This window comes from Macaca nemestrina, chromosome 15 (genome assembly GCF_043159975.1).
Source record: "Macaca nemestrina isolate mMacNem1 chromosome 15, mMacNem.hap1, whole genome shotgun sequence".
Taxonomy (NCBI): domain Eukaryota; kingdom Metazoa; phylum Chordata; class Mammalia; order Primates; family Cercopithecidae; genus Macaca; species Macaca nemestrina.
Genome location: NC_092139.1, coordinates 107,995,102 through 108,014,652, shown reverse-complemented (window position 1 = coordinate 108,014,652; position 19,551 = coordinate 107,995,102). Strand labels below are relative to the sequence as shown.

Below are 19,551 nucleotides of genomic sequence, written 5' to 3'. Positions count from 1 at the left end.
GTACAACAGGCCTTCTTTAAGACCTTGTCTCAGAATCCAGGTATTTTTCAGCAGAGGCATTTGGGCATAACTTTTTTTTTTTAAGACGGAGTCTCGCTTTGTCACCCAGGCTGAAGTGCAATGGCGCGATCTCGGCTAACTGCAATCTCCGCCTCCTGGGTTCAAGTGATTCTCCTGTCTCAGGCTCCCAAGTATCTGGGATTACAGGCATGCACCACCACACTTGGCTAATTTTTGTATTTTTAGTAGAGACAGGGTTTCACCATGTTGGCCTAGCTGGTCTCGAACTCCGGAACTCCAGTGATCTGCCCACCTTGGCCTCCCAAAATACTGGGATTACAAGCATGAGCCACTGCGCCCAGCCTTGGTATAACTTTTGATTCCAATCTGGTTTCCTATTTTGGTTTCACCCGTGACAGTGTGTTTCAGTGAACAGAATGCATAGACATCACATGCTTAGAATAGTGCTCGGCTTATAGTAAGCACCCAATCAGTGTAACCTTCTATTGGCTAATTAAATTATTCTGAGCCAGTTGGGCACGGTGGCTCATGCCTGTAATCCCAGCACTCTGGGAGGTTGAGGCAGGCGGATCACCTGAGGTCAGGAGTTCGAAACCAGCCCGGCCAACATGGTGAAACCCCGTCTCTACTAAACACACAAAAATTAGCTGAGTGTGGTGGCGTGTGTCTGTAGTCCCAGCTACTCAGGAAGCTGAGGCAGGAGAATCGCTTGAACCCGGGAGACAGAGGTTGTGGTGAGCTGAGATCACGCCACTGCACTCTAGCCTGGGCGACAGTGAGACTCTGTCTCAAAAATAAATAAATAAATAAATAAAAATAAAAATAAAAAATTCTGAGCTTCCTAATGATTTTTCTCACAGCATTCTGAGAATAAAATCAGATACAAAAGTACCTGGAAATGAGGAAATATTAGTTCCTGTCCATTCTTCCTCTTTACCATTCTAGAGGTGTTTCACAATTACATATCTAACAAGTCTCTGTTTTAACAGCTAACCATAAATACATCGGAGATGGGGGAAATCTAGCCCAATGGTTACGGTTATGCTCCTCAGCAGTGTTGCAGCACCCGAAGCAGGGCAGAGGAGCACTCAGCGTGGCATTTTCTGGACAAAGCTAACTCGCTGGTTATCATCCTCGGGCACCGCAGCAGTGGGAAGCAGCAGAACTCTAGGCAGGCATCTTCTCTCTTCTCATGTTCTCATTCCAAATGCAAATTAGGATTAAACGAGACAACAGCCAAAGGTAGAAGGAGAACATCAATTTCTCTTAGATAATTTGAACCCTGCACTGTGGCAGACCGTGTTCAGCACTGGGGCAGGCGGTGAGCAGCACAAACCAACCAGCCAACCCAACAATCCTAACAAAAACATGACAAGATAGACAAAAGTTGCGGCCCAAATTCAAATGTTGAATTTCTGACAGCTTTTACATGTGGAGCAGGGAAAAAAGAGTAAGAAAAAATATATAAACATTCAACAAAGGAACAAATTAAACTGGCAGAATAAAACAGGAAACCACAATAGTAAATGCTTAGCAGCCAAACACATTTATTAGTCTTTTTTCTTTTTTTTTTTTTCCAGGAACCCAAAAATATTTTGTAGTTATAATGTAAGCAACTGAGTTGCACATAATACAATCATATCTTTCCAAAATAAAATAAAATAAAAAAACTAAACAAAAACAAAAATAAGCTGTTTAAAAGCCCAAAAAAACCCTTCAGAAAACTCTTATATATGCATTACATCATCTCTCAGTTTTAATGAAATGACGACGACTTAATTCCTTATTACTCAACCTGTCACAATCCAATAAAACACCACCCTTTAGTTTTTTTTGTTTGTTTTTGATAATTTTTTTTTTTTTTTGAAATCCAGCATGAGAAATACAGTACCTGCTATGGCAAAAAATACACATAAAATGCAACTTTTCAGCTTATTTGTACATTAGTAGAGTTTAACATTTTATTGTTTGTTTTTTTTTTAAGTGAACCAGTGATTTTAAGTACCACTATACTAAAAAGGAAAATAAAATATAGAAAAGGGGGCCCAGCCTGCCATGCAAGTGCACCTCTAAAGTGCCTAGTTTCTGTGTCCATGTAAAACCAGTAATATGAGGAGCAATTTCAACATATGGGAGTTTGATTAAACCTCTATGTTAAAAAAAAAAAAAAAAAAAAAAAAAGACAATGCCACATCCTCCCTTTTCTCCCCCCAGGCGTCCTTAAATCCCATCATCTACTTTCTCTATTGCCCATCAAAGAGAGAAAAGAAAGCCACCAAAACAATATCGTAAAAGCAACTTCAAGTATAAGAGAAAAAAAAAACACTTAAAGGTAACTTGCAGAGAGCATCAATATGTGCAGCTGATTAGTCATTTTTACAGGTTTTGTTTCTGCTGACAGTGTCTCAGATGAGAGGATTTTTGCTGTACCTTCCTGTTACCTGTTTGTGTGCAAAGTTGGAAAGCTGCCTTTTAAAAAATCCAGCCTCTTTTTGATGCCCTTTTCTGCACCTTCTGTCTAAAGGGGGCAAACAGAGACGTGGAGGGAGAAGGAGAGGAGGAAGGAAGCCACAAGTCACAAATAATTAAAATGGTACTTCTCTACCTATCCTCCTCTGCTAGGCCCCCCAGGTCCTCCTCTGTGAAGTGACTCCCATTATTCACTGTTTCCTGATTTGGTAGGATGTATTTTACTATGTAAACATAGCCCCCTAGGATTATGGAACCCAAAGCAGCATTTATATCTCCATCTAAATGGAGACAGATAAAATAGTCCAGAAACCTCTCCTCAGGTTGCTTTTGTTGTCTGTTTTTTGGTTACGCAAAACAGGGATGAGGTGGGTGGCGGGGTGGGCATAGAATGTGAAGTTATAAGCACATAGTGGAGAGTTAGGAGTGGGAACAGTTGAGCTGTTGTATCTGCTTTTTATTTTTTTCCTCCCAGAAGGGTTTTTTGTTTTTTTAAAACCTGTTAAAAATGTTCCTGCACCTTAAGTCATACTGAGATTAAGGCCAAGGGTGCAGAATCTTGTGCACGTGTCTCTTTGAGCACATTCACGGTGCATGCACCATTTTTGATGTCTTCTGTGAGATCACTGCATACACTTTGGTCACTGGTGTGTGCAAAGGGTGGTGGTGGGGGGAGTGTCCCAGGAAAGAAGTGCAGAGATCAGCAAAGCCCTTTGGGAGCATTGTATAAGAGATATAAGGGCAGGCAGAACCCATGAGGGATCAGAGACTGAGAGAAAAAGGGCCTCCAGATAAACAAAATAAATAAAATTCCAAGGTCAACAGCGCCCAAATCAGAAGGTGGGTGGATAATATGCATGCACTTATAATCAAGCTTCTTCCTTCAAAGGAAGTCGTCACTATACAAGATCAGTGAGATCCAACTGAAAACGGCTTCTTGACTAGTAAAGGGTTTATCTTAAAGATGGGGGCGAAGGGGGTGTCTGCGAAGAAGCAATTCAAAATGATCCATTCCAACCCTGCTTCATGGGTGCCCAAATCTAGGCAAGCAATAGCTGATAGATCCACATGAGCAGCATTTGTTAAAAGCATTTCCCTCTACTTAATGTCAGCTTCAAGCTCATGGAGGGGCTAATGGAAGAGCTGAGGATGCACATGGCTTTCAGGGTGGTTTGCACATCTCCTTACACAAGTTTCCTCCCAAGTAAGAAATCGGTACATTTCCAGAGCATCACAAAGTGACAAGGCTACGGATTCTACAGCGCAAACCAAAATGCCAGGGACTACATCCCTTTGTGAACTACAAAATGATACTGAGTTACTCAAGGGGTGTGTATGTGTGTGTCTGAATCAAGAAAGGTTGAGAGCTCCGGGTATTGTGTGGAGAACATTCTGGAGTCCCTCCAGGGGATGGATCTTCTGGAAGAGAGAAATTCAGACACTTCTCACCCTGGCACTAGATTGCTGGAAGAGATGGCAGCTATTTAAGACAGGGGTTTGTGTGTGTGTTTTGTTTTTTTATTTTTTTTTGAGTTGAAGTCTCGCTCTGTTGCCCACACTGGAGTGCAGTGGCACAATCTTGGCTCACCACAACCTCCGTCTCCCGGGTTCGAGCAATTCTTCTGCCTTAGCCTCCCGAGCAGCTGGGACCACAGGCGCGCGCCACTGCGTCCGGCTGATTTTTTGTATTTTTAGTAGAGACGGGGTTTCACCATATTGGCCAGGCTGGTGTTAAACTCCTGACCTCAGGTGATCCGCCCACCTCAGCCTCCTAAAGTGCTGGGATTACAGGTGTGAGCCACTGTGCCCAGTCAAGACAGGGTTTACATACTGGTCTGCTGTCACTGTGTGGGAGGCAATGGAGAGAACACCCCTCCACCACAAATGCAAACCCGCTCCCCCAACCTGCTCTGCTCTTTCTTCTTAAACATGAAAGAGTAAGATCTGAAACTTCTGATGGCTTAAAAACAAAAACCAAAAACACAAAAGAAGAAAACATATTTTAGGGTTACTTTCACAGCAAAGAAAATGTTTTTTAAAGTTATCCTGCTATTTACATGTTCATATTTTAAAAAGGATAATCCACTGATGGCAGAAAGGAGAGAGGAGTTAAGGGTTTACATTGCAGGGGGAAATGTACCTCGAGGTATTATTTTGTGTGAGACAGTTGAAACGTCAGGATTTTATTTTTTTGTTGTTTTTTTTTGTTTAAAGGCAATCTAACAGATTGGAACCCTGATAAGATCATGCCTGTGCAGCCCTGCACAGGCACGAGGAGACTGTGATCAAGTCTGTTACTCGTTACAGTACTGTGAACGTCAACAACAAGAATTGCTGCATGGAAAACACTGAATATAGGCAGAACAATCTCTCGCTTACGATACTGTGTGTTGCAAATGACGCCTAGACCAGAGCAATGCAGGCGCTATGATTTATCACAGGCAAGATCAACAAAGGAATTGTTAGGACAAAGAAGAGGCTGCATGCAGACCTCCCCTGTCAAAACACCTCGCAGCTCACTGGCTTCACACAGCCTGCCAAACGCAAGGGAGGCAGAGAGAGGGATGGTGAGTAGGGAAGATAAAACTTTTTTGCCTGCCAAGAAACAGCCCTCTTCCCCACAAAGCAGGACAGTTCCTTATAACTCAGAGTCAGTTCACTTAAACAGGATTAAAAAGAAAGAAAGAAATATGAAAAAGGAGAGAGGAGGTGGAGTTTTTCAAAACTGACCTAAAGATTAACTTTCAGGTCAGCACGCGTGAGGCGTGGTTTCCTGAGCTGGAAGGGCTCTGGATTCAGGAAAGGATGAGTACTTTTTCCAGAGAACACTGGAGCCTGTGGAGTTCCATTGCTACACTGGATTAACGCTGCCCGGCTAGGATCAAGAATCCTGAACCACACTGGTTGACAGGAACTGCCGGCCCCTGGAATTTACCTGGCCATCAGACCTGCCAGCAACAGTGGCAAGAGGACTCAGAGGTCTGTCTCACTGTGCTGACCTTACCACATCGTCTCTCACTCCCCTTCCCCTCCAGGACACGGGGACACCATGGACACAGAAACTGGAGAACAAGGATGCAAAGCTACTCCCGTCCCCTTTCTGCCCTCTCTTCCCCCCACCCTTTGCAGAATGCATAGTTACAATTCACCTTACAACATAAAGAAGAGACGATGACCACATGTGGGACTTTTTTTTTTTGAAAAAAGAAAAAAATCCAACCTCTTCTTAAATTCAGTATCAAAATTCACATTTGCATAATAATACATTTCAAGGCCATGAGAGAGGAATGAGAGCAAAGCGCAGAAGCAGCATCTCTCCTCCCTGTGTCTTCCTGAATGAAGCTGAAGGAATCGAGCGGGAGGGACTGTTTTCCTCTTTGGGGGAGCTCTGAGGAATCATGGAAATGGCCCTTAGCATTTGCTTGATATTTCTTCAGAAGATAGGAGTGGGGAGAAGAGGTGAAATTGTTTAAAACATAAAAACAAATAGAGACATTGCAGATTTCTGTGTTCAACTATAATAGCTCTGAAGAAATAAAATATGATTTCAGATTTTTCTCTTTTCTTTCTCAAACACTTCCATCTTAACTCTTCAAAACCCCTTTTCCTTGTGTGTAATACCCTGTTTGCATCAACAGCAACGTGATGTGACGCCCATGTGGGAACATAACGGCCGCCTCAGGACAAGACTCAAAGGGTAAAAGTGTGCTGCCCGCTCTGCACACGGCAGAAGCTGGAAAACGCCTTGTTTACATGCGTGAATGTGTCACAAGTATCACCATATTCCAATTCTCCAGTGCTTACAGAAAAACAGAAAATGAAACAGCTACAGCCACATGAGCACAAACATACACACAGAGAAAACCAGGGAATGCAGATGTGTAAACCTGCGCTCTTGGACGAACCTGGGTCTGCGTCGCCTGGGTACCTTCCCCTAACTGTCTCCTCTGCCAAGTCCCAGAATCTCTTCCACTCAGCTCTACACTGTGCAATATTGATGCTAATGAAATCTCAACAGCTGCCCCTGGGACTTCCAGGAGGAACTCTGACTTCCCTAAAGACTTAAGCTGACCGTCTTTCTGTTTGTATCCAATGGATAGCCTCTTCCTAGAACAGACGGTCTCTGTACTCACAAAGGCACATTCAGAAATACTATACTTAAGTAATTCCTTAGACAAAATTTAAAAAGGGGGGTGGATGATGTTTTAAACACATTTATTCTAAATTATCCCAAAATTTCTGGCAAGAAGTGTTATGCTAAAATGCATCACTTGGTGAGAAACTCTACCTTTAAAAGGTATGTAACTTCTTAAAGGGATTCAAAGGTTTTTGTTTTGCCTAAATACCCACCTTTCCCATTTTTGGCGAACACACATAGGATGTACTGTCCTCCTCTCTGTAAAGCTCTTCTGTAGGGCTAGTCCTGGCAATAAGGCCACTCCACTTTGCCTCCAGTCAACTTTGACACCCACCCCTCCGGGAGTTGTACACACCTTTCAGTAGCCTAAGGGGAAGGAACACCAGATTCCAGAGGGCAGAGGGTGGGAGGGAAGGAAAAGCACTTCCTTTCACAGCTCTGCTGCAGCAGCATCATGAGCCACCTCGACAGCTCTCTTTTGCTGCTTACTGTGAGCAGTGAAGAGGAATTTCCCTTTTTGGAAAACAAACAAACAAACAAACAAAACCGCCATCCCAACTTATTGATATTGGCTAGAAATGGGTCAATTATAACTGGGAATTTATTTCCAAAGCAATAATTTATAGTTTGAATATGAAGCTGAGGCACAGAGTGCTTTAAACGAACACTATTTATTCTTTATTTAAAACAGAATACTTCTTGCCTAGTTATCTGATCTTTCCCCTCCCATGAACAAAACAAGCGTTGGTCACAGTGAAGAACTGAAGACTGAGCTTTTTGCAAAGACCCTTTGGCCAAGGTAGTACCATTTTTCCTGGCCATGGACAGTTTCTCGTTAAAAACAAATTCAGGTATATAGTTAACTGAAAAGGGAACAATTTAAATTCGGTGAGGCAAACACTGGCAGTTACTGCAACTTTCGTTACTTTTTTGGGTGGCGGTAGGAGGTTATGACAAGAGACTGACAGCTTAAAAATGGCTCAAATGTTAGGGGTACGCCACAATCACTCGGGATCTAGTCCTGGTGGCCACACGCGTGAGGGCAGTGTGGGTGCTGAGCTGCTGGAGTAGCTCTCCACTCCCCAGACCAGTGTCCCCCCTTTACCACCTTGTAGATGTTCACGGCCTCTTTCTTCAGAGGCATGGGGTGGGGGAGGTATGGTGAGCAGGTTAGGGAGGGTCGAGGTCGAATTTTTATTAAGTTATTACTATGTTCGTAGATTCTTGGAACTGGTAATTATTTCAAATCTAAAGAATGTGATATTACCACCCCCTTTGTCAAATTTAAGATCGAGAAAAAAACCAAAACAAAACACTATCACTGACAAATAGGGACCATTTCTGAAAATACACATACCTTTGGCGCTGGCCATAAACCCACAGACTGTTATCACAGGGTGTGCACAAACTCTGGAAAATCTAGATAATATTCTGTTTTCTTACAGAATGATGTCCTCAACAGCATTATGTATATCTGTGTGTTCCTTGACTGTACAGACTCCCTGTACTAGCAGATAAAGTAAAGGGGGTATGGTGTGCTGTGCAGCAGGGGTTGTGGGTTCCCTATTTTCTCAATGACCATGAGGTCTGAAGACTGACAATTCATTGTATACACACAGGCTACAATATTTTCATCCGCATTATCACGTGGCTTTAGTTGTCCACTCACAGGAGGAAAAACACAATTAAAGAACCAGGCTTTTTTTTTTTTGCAGTAACACTAAGAAGTGTAGTTAATGCATACACATGAAGTGTGACAAAACTTGGCAAAAACACTGGAGAGGAAAGTTTGATTTTTAACCAGCTAAAAATGTATCTCACTCCTAAAGATCTTATAGATACTTACAAACAAAAACCTCAAATCTAAAACAATAACCTATAAAGCTTTAAATGTTGAATTTTAACTCTGAGGATGGGGAAAAAAGGGATAGTTTCTACATAAAGACTCAATTGTTCCCTAATCTTAGAGATGGCTATTACAGCCAAGTCTGCTGAAAACATTCTGTTTACTCTGCAGGGAAAACAGGCTCGGCATAAGCATTTTGCTCAGCATGCAGACATTTTCATTCTGTTTTAGAGAAGAGTCAAGATGGCAGAATATAAAAAATGAAATTAAAAAGTACACAGCATCTGAGGTCGAAATGGAATCCGGCTGTTAACCCTACAAAAATCACACCCCTCTCCAAAAAAAAGTGGTAAAAATGAGAGAATATTTGCAAAAAGTTAACAGCCCATGAACTTCTAGTTTCTGCGAGATATATGTATTAATAAAGGTGCTTCCAAATTCTCAGGCAGGAGTTTTATCTTTTCCTTCCTCTTTCCTCTTACATACCTTACATACCATGTTCAACCCAAAGAAGTTTGGAAGAACCGATTGCTAACTTATGCTACATTCATGTCAGAAGAGGTGGGAAAATTCTTAGAACAGGAGCCATATTCATAGAAAATCAAGTTGCTATAAATAAAACTAACTGGCAATAAATGGATAACGATTTATTGGGGGGACACTGATTAAATAATTTGGTTTGGAACCTTAACTTGCAACACTAAGTTAACTCCTATGAATGCTGTAAATGAAACATGTCCAGGGTTGGGGACTGAGGGATCAGAGATGTTACATGAACCATCCATTTCTTCACAGTGTCTCAGAGATCTGAACTTTTTTAAACACTTAAAGTTAGGTCACGGCGCTGGATCTAATTGCCGGCAGCGGTCCTCTATGTGATGTGAGACACCCCTTTCCCTATTAGGGCTTCTTTTCTTTTGGCTACTCATGTGGTAAGTAGAAACCAAGTTGGTGATGTTCAAGAGATGTACCCACCTCTAAGCCACTAGTAATCAAGTGTTTTAAAAAGAAGTAACTAGTAAAAAAAAAAAAAAAAAAAAAAAAGGGAAAGCTCAAATTAATGTAATCAAAATGTTTTTAAAATAAATCAGAGGTGACCAGCAAGCCTGTATCTATGCCAGAGTGTGGTGGAAGAGAAGGCACTCTCACTGAATTTTAGAAGTATACTGAAGTCACCTAACCTCTTAGTAGACATGGCTCTTGCCCAAGAATACCACGGAAAGAGCTCTTCTCTTCCATGACATCCTCACCATATCCTGTTCTTAGGTCACTGCCAACCAATAAAGCAAAGCTCCCAGCAAGTTGACAAGAAGAAGGGGGAGGTCTGGGGGAAAAGGGGAGGAGACAAAGGACAAGAGCAGAACAACAGGAACCCCTTTCTATTGGCCCAGCACAAAGAGACTTTCCAAATCATGGCAGTTGTCACAATTACACACCTGGAGGAGTCAATGCACAGTAACGGAGGGCACACGACACAGGGAGGAACTTGGCATTCTATGTTATTGAGACATAAGCATATTAACTTGCTTGTCGTTTGTTTATTTTAAATTTAGCCCACTGCCTTTGGGGCCTGTCCAGAACCACTCCAATTTCCTTTATGGGCGAGTATCTTACATCTGTGGAGTGACCGGACCACACGCACACACGTGTGCGTCCCCCTTGCTCAGGATGTCTGGGTGTATGTACGAAGGCACTAAAGCGGTTTTAGAGAAATTGCAGGCAGCAACCCCACCCACTCCCTTTACCTGTCGAGCTGGAGTTTCTTTCCCACTGGGAAGCTTAATGTTTAAAACAAGCTTAATGTTTAAAAGAAGCTGTGGTCATGCTTGGGAATTCTGACCCCTGGCCCCAGGAGGGAATACAAAATAATTCAACATCACCAAAAACTGAAAGGAAACACTCCACATCGCCGGCTAAGGGATGGGGATAATTAAGCAGCAGATCTTCGAAACAGCAATTAAAACGAGCACAACAGTAGCTGGGAGCTAAAAAAGTAAAATCACTTGTTCCTTATTAGATTCTTCTATATTTTCTCCTCCTTCCAAAACAAACGGAGGTAAGACAGACATTCTTCATTAATAGGACAGTCCATAGATAATTTTCCTCTAGTAATGCCTATATTTAAAATTTGTTCCAAAAATTAACCTATATTTCCTAACTCTTTACATAGATTCTCAGCAATCCAACTGTACTATTTTACAGATTAGAGTTACTTTTTTTTTTTTTTAAGCTGTTGTTTCTTCCTTCCTTCCTTTCTTTTGTTGCTGGGGTTGTGGGGACAGGGAGAAGGGCTCCTTTAAAAAAATAAAAACTACTAGGGGAGATTTCAGTTCAGTCTCAAATGGAAAGGAACAAAGTGATGGCATTCTCATCTATATACACCAAACACTCTCCCATTAAACTACACACAATTTCAAAAGAATCCATGATCGAGCTCTTACAAAGCTTAATCCTTCTCCCATATTTTTAAGATAATGAATTTACCTGTTGCTGCTAAATTGATAATTTTTAAAAAATATTTCTATGTGTTTTAAAATGTATGATCCCCAGTATGACAATAATGTTTGGAGACTTTTCTTTTTACATTTTTTTAAGTAAAAATTGTTTAAACTTTCTGAATTTTCAGGAACTTGTAAAAGTTTATTAACAGGAAAGAAACAGCCATCTCTCTAGGATAAGATACGGTTAAATAAACCATCTTCAAAAAACTGGCTTCCTACCCTAGAATTCCTGAGAATGCTTGCAAATTTTAAAGCAGGAAAACAAATGTTAAAAACAGAAACAAAAAACACTGTTAAATGCTCCCAGAGTTAGTCTTCATCTAAAATATATATTTATATGTATATATATATACGCACTTTTTGGTCTTTTTTTTTTTTAAAGTTTTTAGTTTTTTTTCCCTTTAAGCTTATGATGGAAGAACGTTTTAGCTTCTCATGTTTATTTTTACATATTTCAAATCCCTCATTATGTCTTGTAAACAAGAGGGGCTCTAGCACCCGGCTTTCACCGTAGTATCATAAGGAACTCAACTAACCCATAGTGCAGGTCAAGGAACCAACAGGCAGGAGGAGAGGAGGGTGGGGCAGGACACAGCAGTGAACCAAGAGCGGCAGTGGACAGGGTCACCACTGGCTCGCAGGAGCCTTGGGATATGCTCCTGGTCCAGGGACGCTAAGATTTACCCTTCTCTAGATGTCTGAATACAAGCTGCTCTTCACCTGGTGGTCACCACACGACAGCACTTTGCTCCACACAGAGAGCAGTCAGTGGGGCTGCTGGAAGGACAGCTTTTGTATGGGGAACAGCGGTGGAAGGGGCACGGTGGTGATTCAAATTGGAGAGCAGGAAGAGGGCACGCTCAAGGCACCCAGCGGGGCCAGGTCAATGCTGCAGACGCCAAGTGTGACCACCCACCCACAGAGGGCTGGCTCATGCAGGCTTGTACACGTGAACACTCACTTGAGTCATGCCTGTCAATCTCTTTTGAGGCTAGGTTTATAATCAACAGGGTAAGCCAGAAGGGCTACAGAATTTCCCATTCTTTGTCTCACAAAACCACTGAAATGCAAATAACTTGTTTTAGGCTTTTCCTATACACACCCACCCACCCACCTACACACAGACACAAGCTAAAAGTCAAATACATTAGGCATTGTTGTATTGTATCCTTCACTGAAGACGCTAAAGAAAGAAAAACTCCCTTGTCCTCAATAGCAGCAAGTTACAGAGGACAGTAGAGGTCTGCTCCCACCAAGGGTTGGAATGGGCAGGTATTTGCTGGTACAAAATGTCGGCACTTTATGTTAAACAGTATAATGCAGACTGGGATGTCCACACAAGTGCTAGCACGTCACCGGCATCCATCCCCCCCACCCTATCTGGTTTTTCCCCCCATTCAGGTCTATAATTCTCTTCACAATAAGCAGTTTGATACATTTTGATTCCAACATAAGTACATACATGTTGGTGATAACTGTAGATTAAACGTTGCCCCCTGTTCGGCCCAGAGTACTACTACATTGATGCTTAAAAAAAAAAAAAAAAAAAAAAAGTATTTAAATACCGAAATAAAAAAAGCAAAATTACAAGGTGGGGGAAGAGGTCAAAACCAAAAAAAGGTGCAATACTTAAAAGTCTTTGCTAAGTTATACCTGCCTAAGCAAAACCACATACACAGGAAATACACAACAGAGAAACGAAAGGAAACGCTTGAAGTACACACTGGTTTAAGAACATTCGTTAAGTAAACGTTTCTGTCAGTGATGGCCTGGTGCTGTGACGCGCCGCGGCCTGGCACAGGTAACGCTCGGCGAGAGAGGAGCAGAGGGAGTAGCTGCAGATGCTTTCAGGAGGCTGCTCACCACTTACTCTTTTCTTTTTTCATAAAATGAAAAAGAGGACCAACCAATAGAAATATGTAACTCAACTTCACCTAATTCTTTAAAGAATTTCTCAAACCTGATCATAAGGAAAGAGGGAACAAAGTTTTTCTGTTTTTGAGACATCCCATAATCAAAAGCTATCTTCCGTTCCCATTTCAAACTAACGAAAAGGCCTGCATGAAACTTAACAGATACTCAGATGTGCCTGCTGGCCATTCACTTTGAAAAAAAAAACAGAAATAAACACACAGCTGCTCCGAGAGGTACCTCCTGCTCTAGTTTTTTGGACTTGGCAGTGCTCCACTCTACTGCTAGGTCAAAAGAACAGCCAGAGAAACCCCACATTCAGGCTAAGTTGCAAATGGGAAGGAGCTCCCTGCTTTCATCATTAAAAAGCACTCTGTTCATCTTAATGCAGCCCAATGGAGTTGCTTTAGTAGCAGTGGCTCTCTGGGACTGTGTGTTCTCAGAGTTAAAAAAATAAAATAAAAAGCAGATGGCCGGCCAGCCAGCCTGCAGACTGTCAGCGATGCAGCTTTCTGAGAAGTCAGGGTGGGGCAGGGAGAGAAGGGAAGAACACAGGCACACACACGGAGACAGAGAAGGATGCACGCGAATGCACATGAACACACGTGCACACACACACCAGAACGAGCATGCCTGGGCAGTTACATGTGCCAGAACACACTGGTATTTATCAACCAGCCAATCACAAATTTTTTCCTTTTTTTTTTTTAGGTTTTTTGTGTTTTTGTTTTTAAAGTGAGGCTCCGTCAAGTCTTCCCTCCCCCCTCCCCCAACAATTCTTTTGAATTTCCCTCCCTCCCAAACATGGTAGACCTAAGGACGGAAACACACCCAGTGCAAACAAAGTTAAAAAGCTATTTTTTTTTCAGTATATATGTTTCTTAGCAACAACTTCCATATAACATGAAAAAAGTGAAAAACTAGAAACTAATTTTTTTAATGTTTTTGTGTTTAAATTTAAATGGTATGTGTACTTGCTTCACATTGTCTTTCTAGGTTGGCGTTCATGATTCAAGTATTTCAAGAGTGATATGTTCTCTTTTTGGATTCATATTCCAAACGAAAAAACTGAAGTTATAAGGGAGGCAACTATGTGCTCAGACAGTCTGTCAATGACCCACCTTTTTTTCTCTCCGTTTTCTTTTTTCCTTTTAAAAATGTATTTATTGCAAGTTGAAAAAAAAAACGAAAAGGTCAAGTTAGTGCTGCTGCTGTTCCAAAAAAGGTCACGAGGTCAGAGTTGAAAGTTCTAAGTTCAGATTGAATCCGACCCTCCTCCCAGAAGGTCACCAGGTAGTAAAGGAGCAGGGCTGCCCATCCTATGGGGATCTTCCACCGTTGGGACTCCCCATAAGCTAGAAGAATAGTTTGGGGGCCCCCACAACGAAGCGCCAGCAAGATCGGCCCCGCTGCTGCCACCAGCGCTGCTGCTCCACTGCCCGAGCCCAGTGGACCCACCGAAAAGATTCAGAGCAGGTCCCACGGGATCTGACTGGTTCTGGCCCGTCTCCAGCGACTGCCACCCCGCGGCTGGTGCACTCGGGGTTGCTGCAGGTGTAGGGGGCTGAGCTTGTGCCAGAAAGCGGCTGACTTCATCATCAGTGGCAAACTCAGCAAGGATGGTAGTGTTTCCCAACACACACCTGGAAGAAGGGAGGGAGAGAGAGCTATGGATCTGAGGAAAATCCTAAAGCACATGGAGGGAGCGACTGCCCAGTCCTTGACATTCAATGTGCGGTCCTTTGACTAGAAGCTGCCATATCCATGAATGCTTTTTAGAATGCAGAGTCCAAGCTCCAACCAAGGCCTCTGGGTCCACAACCTGTATTTCAACCAGACTGCCAGGTAATTGGGAAGTAATGATGTAAAGCAACAAGGCATCACCAAAGCTCAGGATAACCAAGGACTACTAAAGAATATTATATTCTGATATTTCTTGGTGTATGGAATGTATATATTCTAGACAACTTAGCTATCAAGAAAAACGTGTGTGTCTGTGGGGCGCTAAGAGGGATCACTGAACTGGCAGAGGGCTCTGATACTGTAATGGTAGATACCTGTCATTATACATTTGTCCAAAACCACATACTGTACAAGGCCGAGAGTGAACTCTAATGTAAACCACAGACTTTTGGTGATAAGGAGGGGTTCAGCAATCTTGACAAATGCACCACTCTGGTGGAGGATGTTGATAATGGTGGAGGCTATTCTTGTGTGGCAGCAGGAGATATGAGACAAATCTTTCTATTTTCCTCTCAATTTGGCTGTGATCCTAAAACTGCTCTAAAACAAAATAAATAAAGCCTTAGATAAAAAGGAAAGAAAAATATGGTCTCTTTCTTCCCCCACGTGAGTTACGAGGCAAAAGATCAAACCCAAAGCATCAAAGCAACCTGGCTTCAGCCCTTGGAAGTGCTGCTCTTTCTCAGGGGCTCCTCGCTGCCTGAGCCTCCTTGTCCCTGGCTTGCAGTATGTCTGGCTTTCTGCCATGGCATCTGCAGCCAAGGGCAGTCAGCTCTTCTCCATCCACCAGTTTGACAGTGGCAGGGAAGGGGATGGGCAAAGTCTGATCTAGCGCCACCTAATTTAAGCCAAGACCCTGCTACCCACCAAGACCACAATATTTTGTCATCTGCAAAGAGGCTGGAGTAAGCAGCCAGATTCTATTATGAAAAACAATGGCACTTTTATTAGCTGTGTGGTTTTTTTTCTTTTTTGAGATGGAGTCTTGCTCTGTCACCAGGCTGGAGTGCAATGACGCAATCTTGGCTCACTGCAACCTCTGCCTCCCAGATTCAAGTGACTCCCCTGCCTCAGCCTTCCGAGTAACTGGGACTACAAGCACGTGCCACCACGCCTGGCTGATTTTTTGTGTTTTAGTAGAGATGGGGTTTCACCACGTTGGCCAGGATGGTCTCCATCTCCTGACCTCATGATCTGCCCACCTCGGCTTCCCAAAGTGCTGGGATTACAGGCGTGAGCCACTGTGCCCGGCCCTAGCTTTGTTTTATGTTACTTAGAATTTACTCACTACTTCACAAATTATTTACATTTGGAATTCTGAAGACTGGCCTCTGATATATACAGGACAATCCAAGCTTAGGTGGAAAAGACCTGGCACCTCCGCACTCAAGACGTGCAGATGCATGTGTGATGGTGCCATTCTTCGTGTATGCTCTGGTGCGTCTTTAATTCAGCAGCTGCCAGAATACTCACGGGTGCATCTTCATGCATCTTTGTCTGCGTGGGTGTAGCATCGAATACTCACATGTGCAGTGCAGTTTGGGCCTTGGCCGCCTCCTGTTTGGTGCTGTATCGGATCAGGGCAGTGCCCTGGGTTAGATTCAGATGGAATGTCAGCAGTGGGCCATGCTGCATGCAGATCGTTCTCAAGGTTGACCCATCAATCTAAGGAGTAATGACATTCATGAGATAAAGACTGGAGGTGGGGTGGAAAAGGTAAATTTTAAGATATTCAAAGCACTGGCTGAGACCTAGGGGGCCCATTTTGCAAATCCAGTTTGCATAAATGAGGCTCAACACAAAAGCGTATGATTCAGCCTATGGTCTGTTTTCTTTAAGAGATAAACAGGTGTGAGTGTTAATTTGTAGAGTCAAAAAAGGACAGAAATGAGATGGTATCCACATAAGAATGTAAGTTAACATTCTTAGCATCACTGCTCATGTATTCCTCTGTAAAGAGAAAGACACAAACAAGAAAAGCACTACTAAACATCTGATTATTGAAAATGCTAATGGCTGACCTGGTTCACAGCCTATTCCAACACTGTCTTACCCTACTTTGCCCATCTCTGCCTACTTCTCTATGCCCTGTGTTGACATCAGGCATTTTGACCAAAGGCTGTACTCCTCACCCCAGTTAGACTTTCGCCACTTAAGATCTTCAGCGATTCAGCGATTCGGGACAATTTTCCTAATCTATGAGTTGGATGAACAAACTTATTCACTCTGATTAATTTATTTTGCATCAAGATCTTTTTATTTATTTATTTTTGAGACAAAGTCTTGCTCTGTTGCCCAGGCTGGAGTGCAGTGGTATGATCTCAACTCACTGCAACCCCCATCTCCCGGGTTCAAGTGATTCTCCTGCCTCAGCATCCTGAGTAGCTGGAATCAGAGGCGTACTCCACCACTCCCGGCTAATTTTTGTATTTTTAATAGAGACGGGGTTTCACCATGTTGGCCAGGATGGTCTTGATCTCCTGACCTTGTGATCCACTCGCCTCAGCCTCCCAAAGTGCTGGGATTACAGGCATGAGCCACTGCGCCCAGCCTGTCAAGATCTTAAATAGGTATTTAAGATCAGTCCACCATTTCAGTTGATTTCTTTGGAAGATAAACAGATTACTATTGAATTGCTTAACAAGCTGTACTACTGGTGGCAGTGGTAGACACCCTGCAGGATGAAAACAGGCAGTTTCTCTGTAGTTCTTTGCAGAAAATGATCAGAGAAATGTTCTTAGCATTGTTTTATAAGTAATAATAGACTACATAAACATGTCGGCATATGCCTCAAGAGACTTTTTTTTTTTTTTTTTTTTTGAGACAGTCTTGCTCTGTTGCCCAGGCTGGAGTGCAGTGGCGCCATCTTGGCTCACTGCAAGCTCCGCCTCCCAGGTTCACGCCATTCTCCTGCCTCAGCCTCCTGAGTAGCTGGGACTACAGGTGCCCACCACTACACTCGGCTAATTTTTAAAATATTTTTAGTAGAGATAGGGTTTCACCGTGTTAGCCAGGATGGTCTCGAACTCTTGACCTCATGATCTGCCCGCCTTGGCCTCCCAAAGTGCTGGGATTACAAGCGTGAGCCACCGCGCCTGGCCTAAGATACTTTTTAGGATAGATGCCCTCTAAATAAATTTTAGGTGATGAAATAAAAATTATCCAGAAAAAGTAGTTCCTTTTTATCTGAGGGGAACACCTTCCAAGGCCCCCCAGTGGAGGCCTGACACCACCGAAAGTACTGAACTCTAAGTATACTATGTTTTTCCTATACATACATACCTAAGATAAAGGTTAATTTATAAATTAGGCACAGTAAGAGATTAAGATAGAAAAGTTATAATATACTGTAAGTAATGTGAATGTGGTCTCTCTCTCAAAATATCTTAATATTTTTTGACTATGGTTTGACCAAGGGTAAGAAACTATGGATAAGGGGGTAGCAACTGTAACAATATATATATTTTTTAAAATTTAGATATGGGGGGGTGTCTCACTCTTCTGTCACCCAGGATGGACAGCAGGTAACTTGCTCTCATAAACTTTTAAGCTATGATAGCGATTAGTCTGCTTTTAGGAAGCTTTGATTTTTAAAATTAATTCTAACCCAAACACAGCCACCCCCATATTCATTTTATATGGATGTATGTGTACAACAGACACTTTTTTCTTTGAAGCAATCTCACTCTGTTACCCAGGCTGGAGTACAGTGGTGCAATCTCAGCTCACTGCAGCCTCCACCCCCCGGTTCAAGCGATTCTCCTGCCTCAGCCTCCCAACTGAGGTGGGACTACAGGCGCCCACCACCACACCTGGCTAATTTTTGTATTTTTAGTAGAGATGGGGTTTCACCATGTTGGCCAGGCTGGTCTGGAACTCCTGACCTCAGGTGATCCACCTGCCTCGGCCTCCCAAAAGGGCTGGGATTACAGGCACGAGCCACCACATCTGGCCAGCATTTTTTTGTAAGATAGAACAAGTGAACAGCCACCCAGGCTTCTTTCAATACAGTGCATCTCTTATTGCTTCTCTCAATCTCATCATACCATAATCAACACATTGTGTGACAACTCTTAGAAAACAGGAGGCATAGTTTTGAGGATGGTCATACAAGATTCTTTCTATTTCAGTCAACTATTAGCTAAAGAAATAATTTGGAACTTCTTTTTCTGAGATGGAGTCTCGCTCTGTCACCCAGGCTGGAGTGCAGCGGCGCAATCTCGGCTCACTGCAAGCTCTGCCTCCCGGATTCATGCCATTCTCCTGCCTCAGCCTCCCGAGTAGCTGGGACTACCGATGCCCGCCACCATGCCTGGCTAATTTTTTGTATTTTTTGTAAAGACAGGGTTTCACCGTGTTAGCCAGGATGGTCTCAATCACCTGACCTCGTGATCTGCCCGCCTCGGCCTCCCAAAGTGTTGCGATTACAGGCGTGAGTCACTGTGCCTGGCCATAACTTGGAACTTTCAGCTGAGTTGATTAGATACAGAGATTAAGAGCTGACCCACATCCTCCCTCATGTTAACTGTATTTAGGAAATTGTTTACTTCAATGTGCACCTTGAAATACGAACCCTGTGATTTACTCCCTACAAATGGGCAAATGTATTTAGGAGATGTATTTCCCCACAGAGAATCATAATATGGGTTAGCATATTAAAAGGCCTAAAAAGTCTCAAAGTGAAAAAATCTGCTTAGTTCTGTTTAACCAAGTATACATGTCCAACATATTAGGCCAGAGACCTAATCATATCTCATGAGAACATTCTGGAAAATGTTGGCTTAATAAAGTGTGCATGAATCCATGTATGAATTAAATGCCAGACAATGCATTCCATGTGTCAAAAACAGGAGGCATAACTGACTCCTTTTAACAAGGTGTTGTGAGGGTGTTGTAAAGGTTGTGATGGACTCAGTTTTGAT

At 42.8% G+C, this 19,551-nt stretch overlaps 1 protein-coding gene across 12 annotated transcripts in view; it reads right to left on the bottom strand.

Annotated features, from left to right (window-relative positions):
• Nucleotides 1–2,177: 2,177 nt before the first annotated feature.
• LOC105464406 (trinucleotide repeat containing adaptor 6B) overlaps nt 2,178–19,551 on the bottom strand; it is a 298,465-nt gene continuing 281,091 nt past the window's right edge. For 11 of the 12 annotated variants that reach the window (XM_011712269.3, XM_011712270.3, XM_011712268.3 and 8 more), the window contains 2 exons: nt 16,155–16,294; nt 2,178–14,529 (listed from right to left, as the gene is read on the bottom strand). In XM_011712269.3, coding sequence (XP_011710571.1) covers nt 14,142–14,529; nt 16,155–16,294 — 528 coding nt within the window. In that variant the 3' untranslated portion in view covers nt 2,178–14,141. Of the gene's footprint in view, nt 14,530–16,150; nt 16,295–19,551 lie in introns of those variants that run through there. The other variant, XM_071080624.1, reaches the window with a different exon arrangement.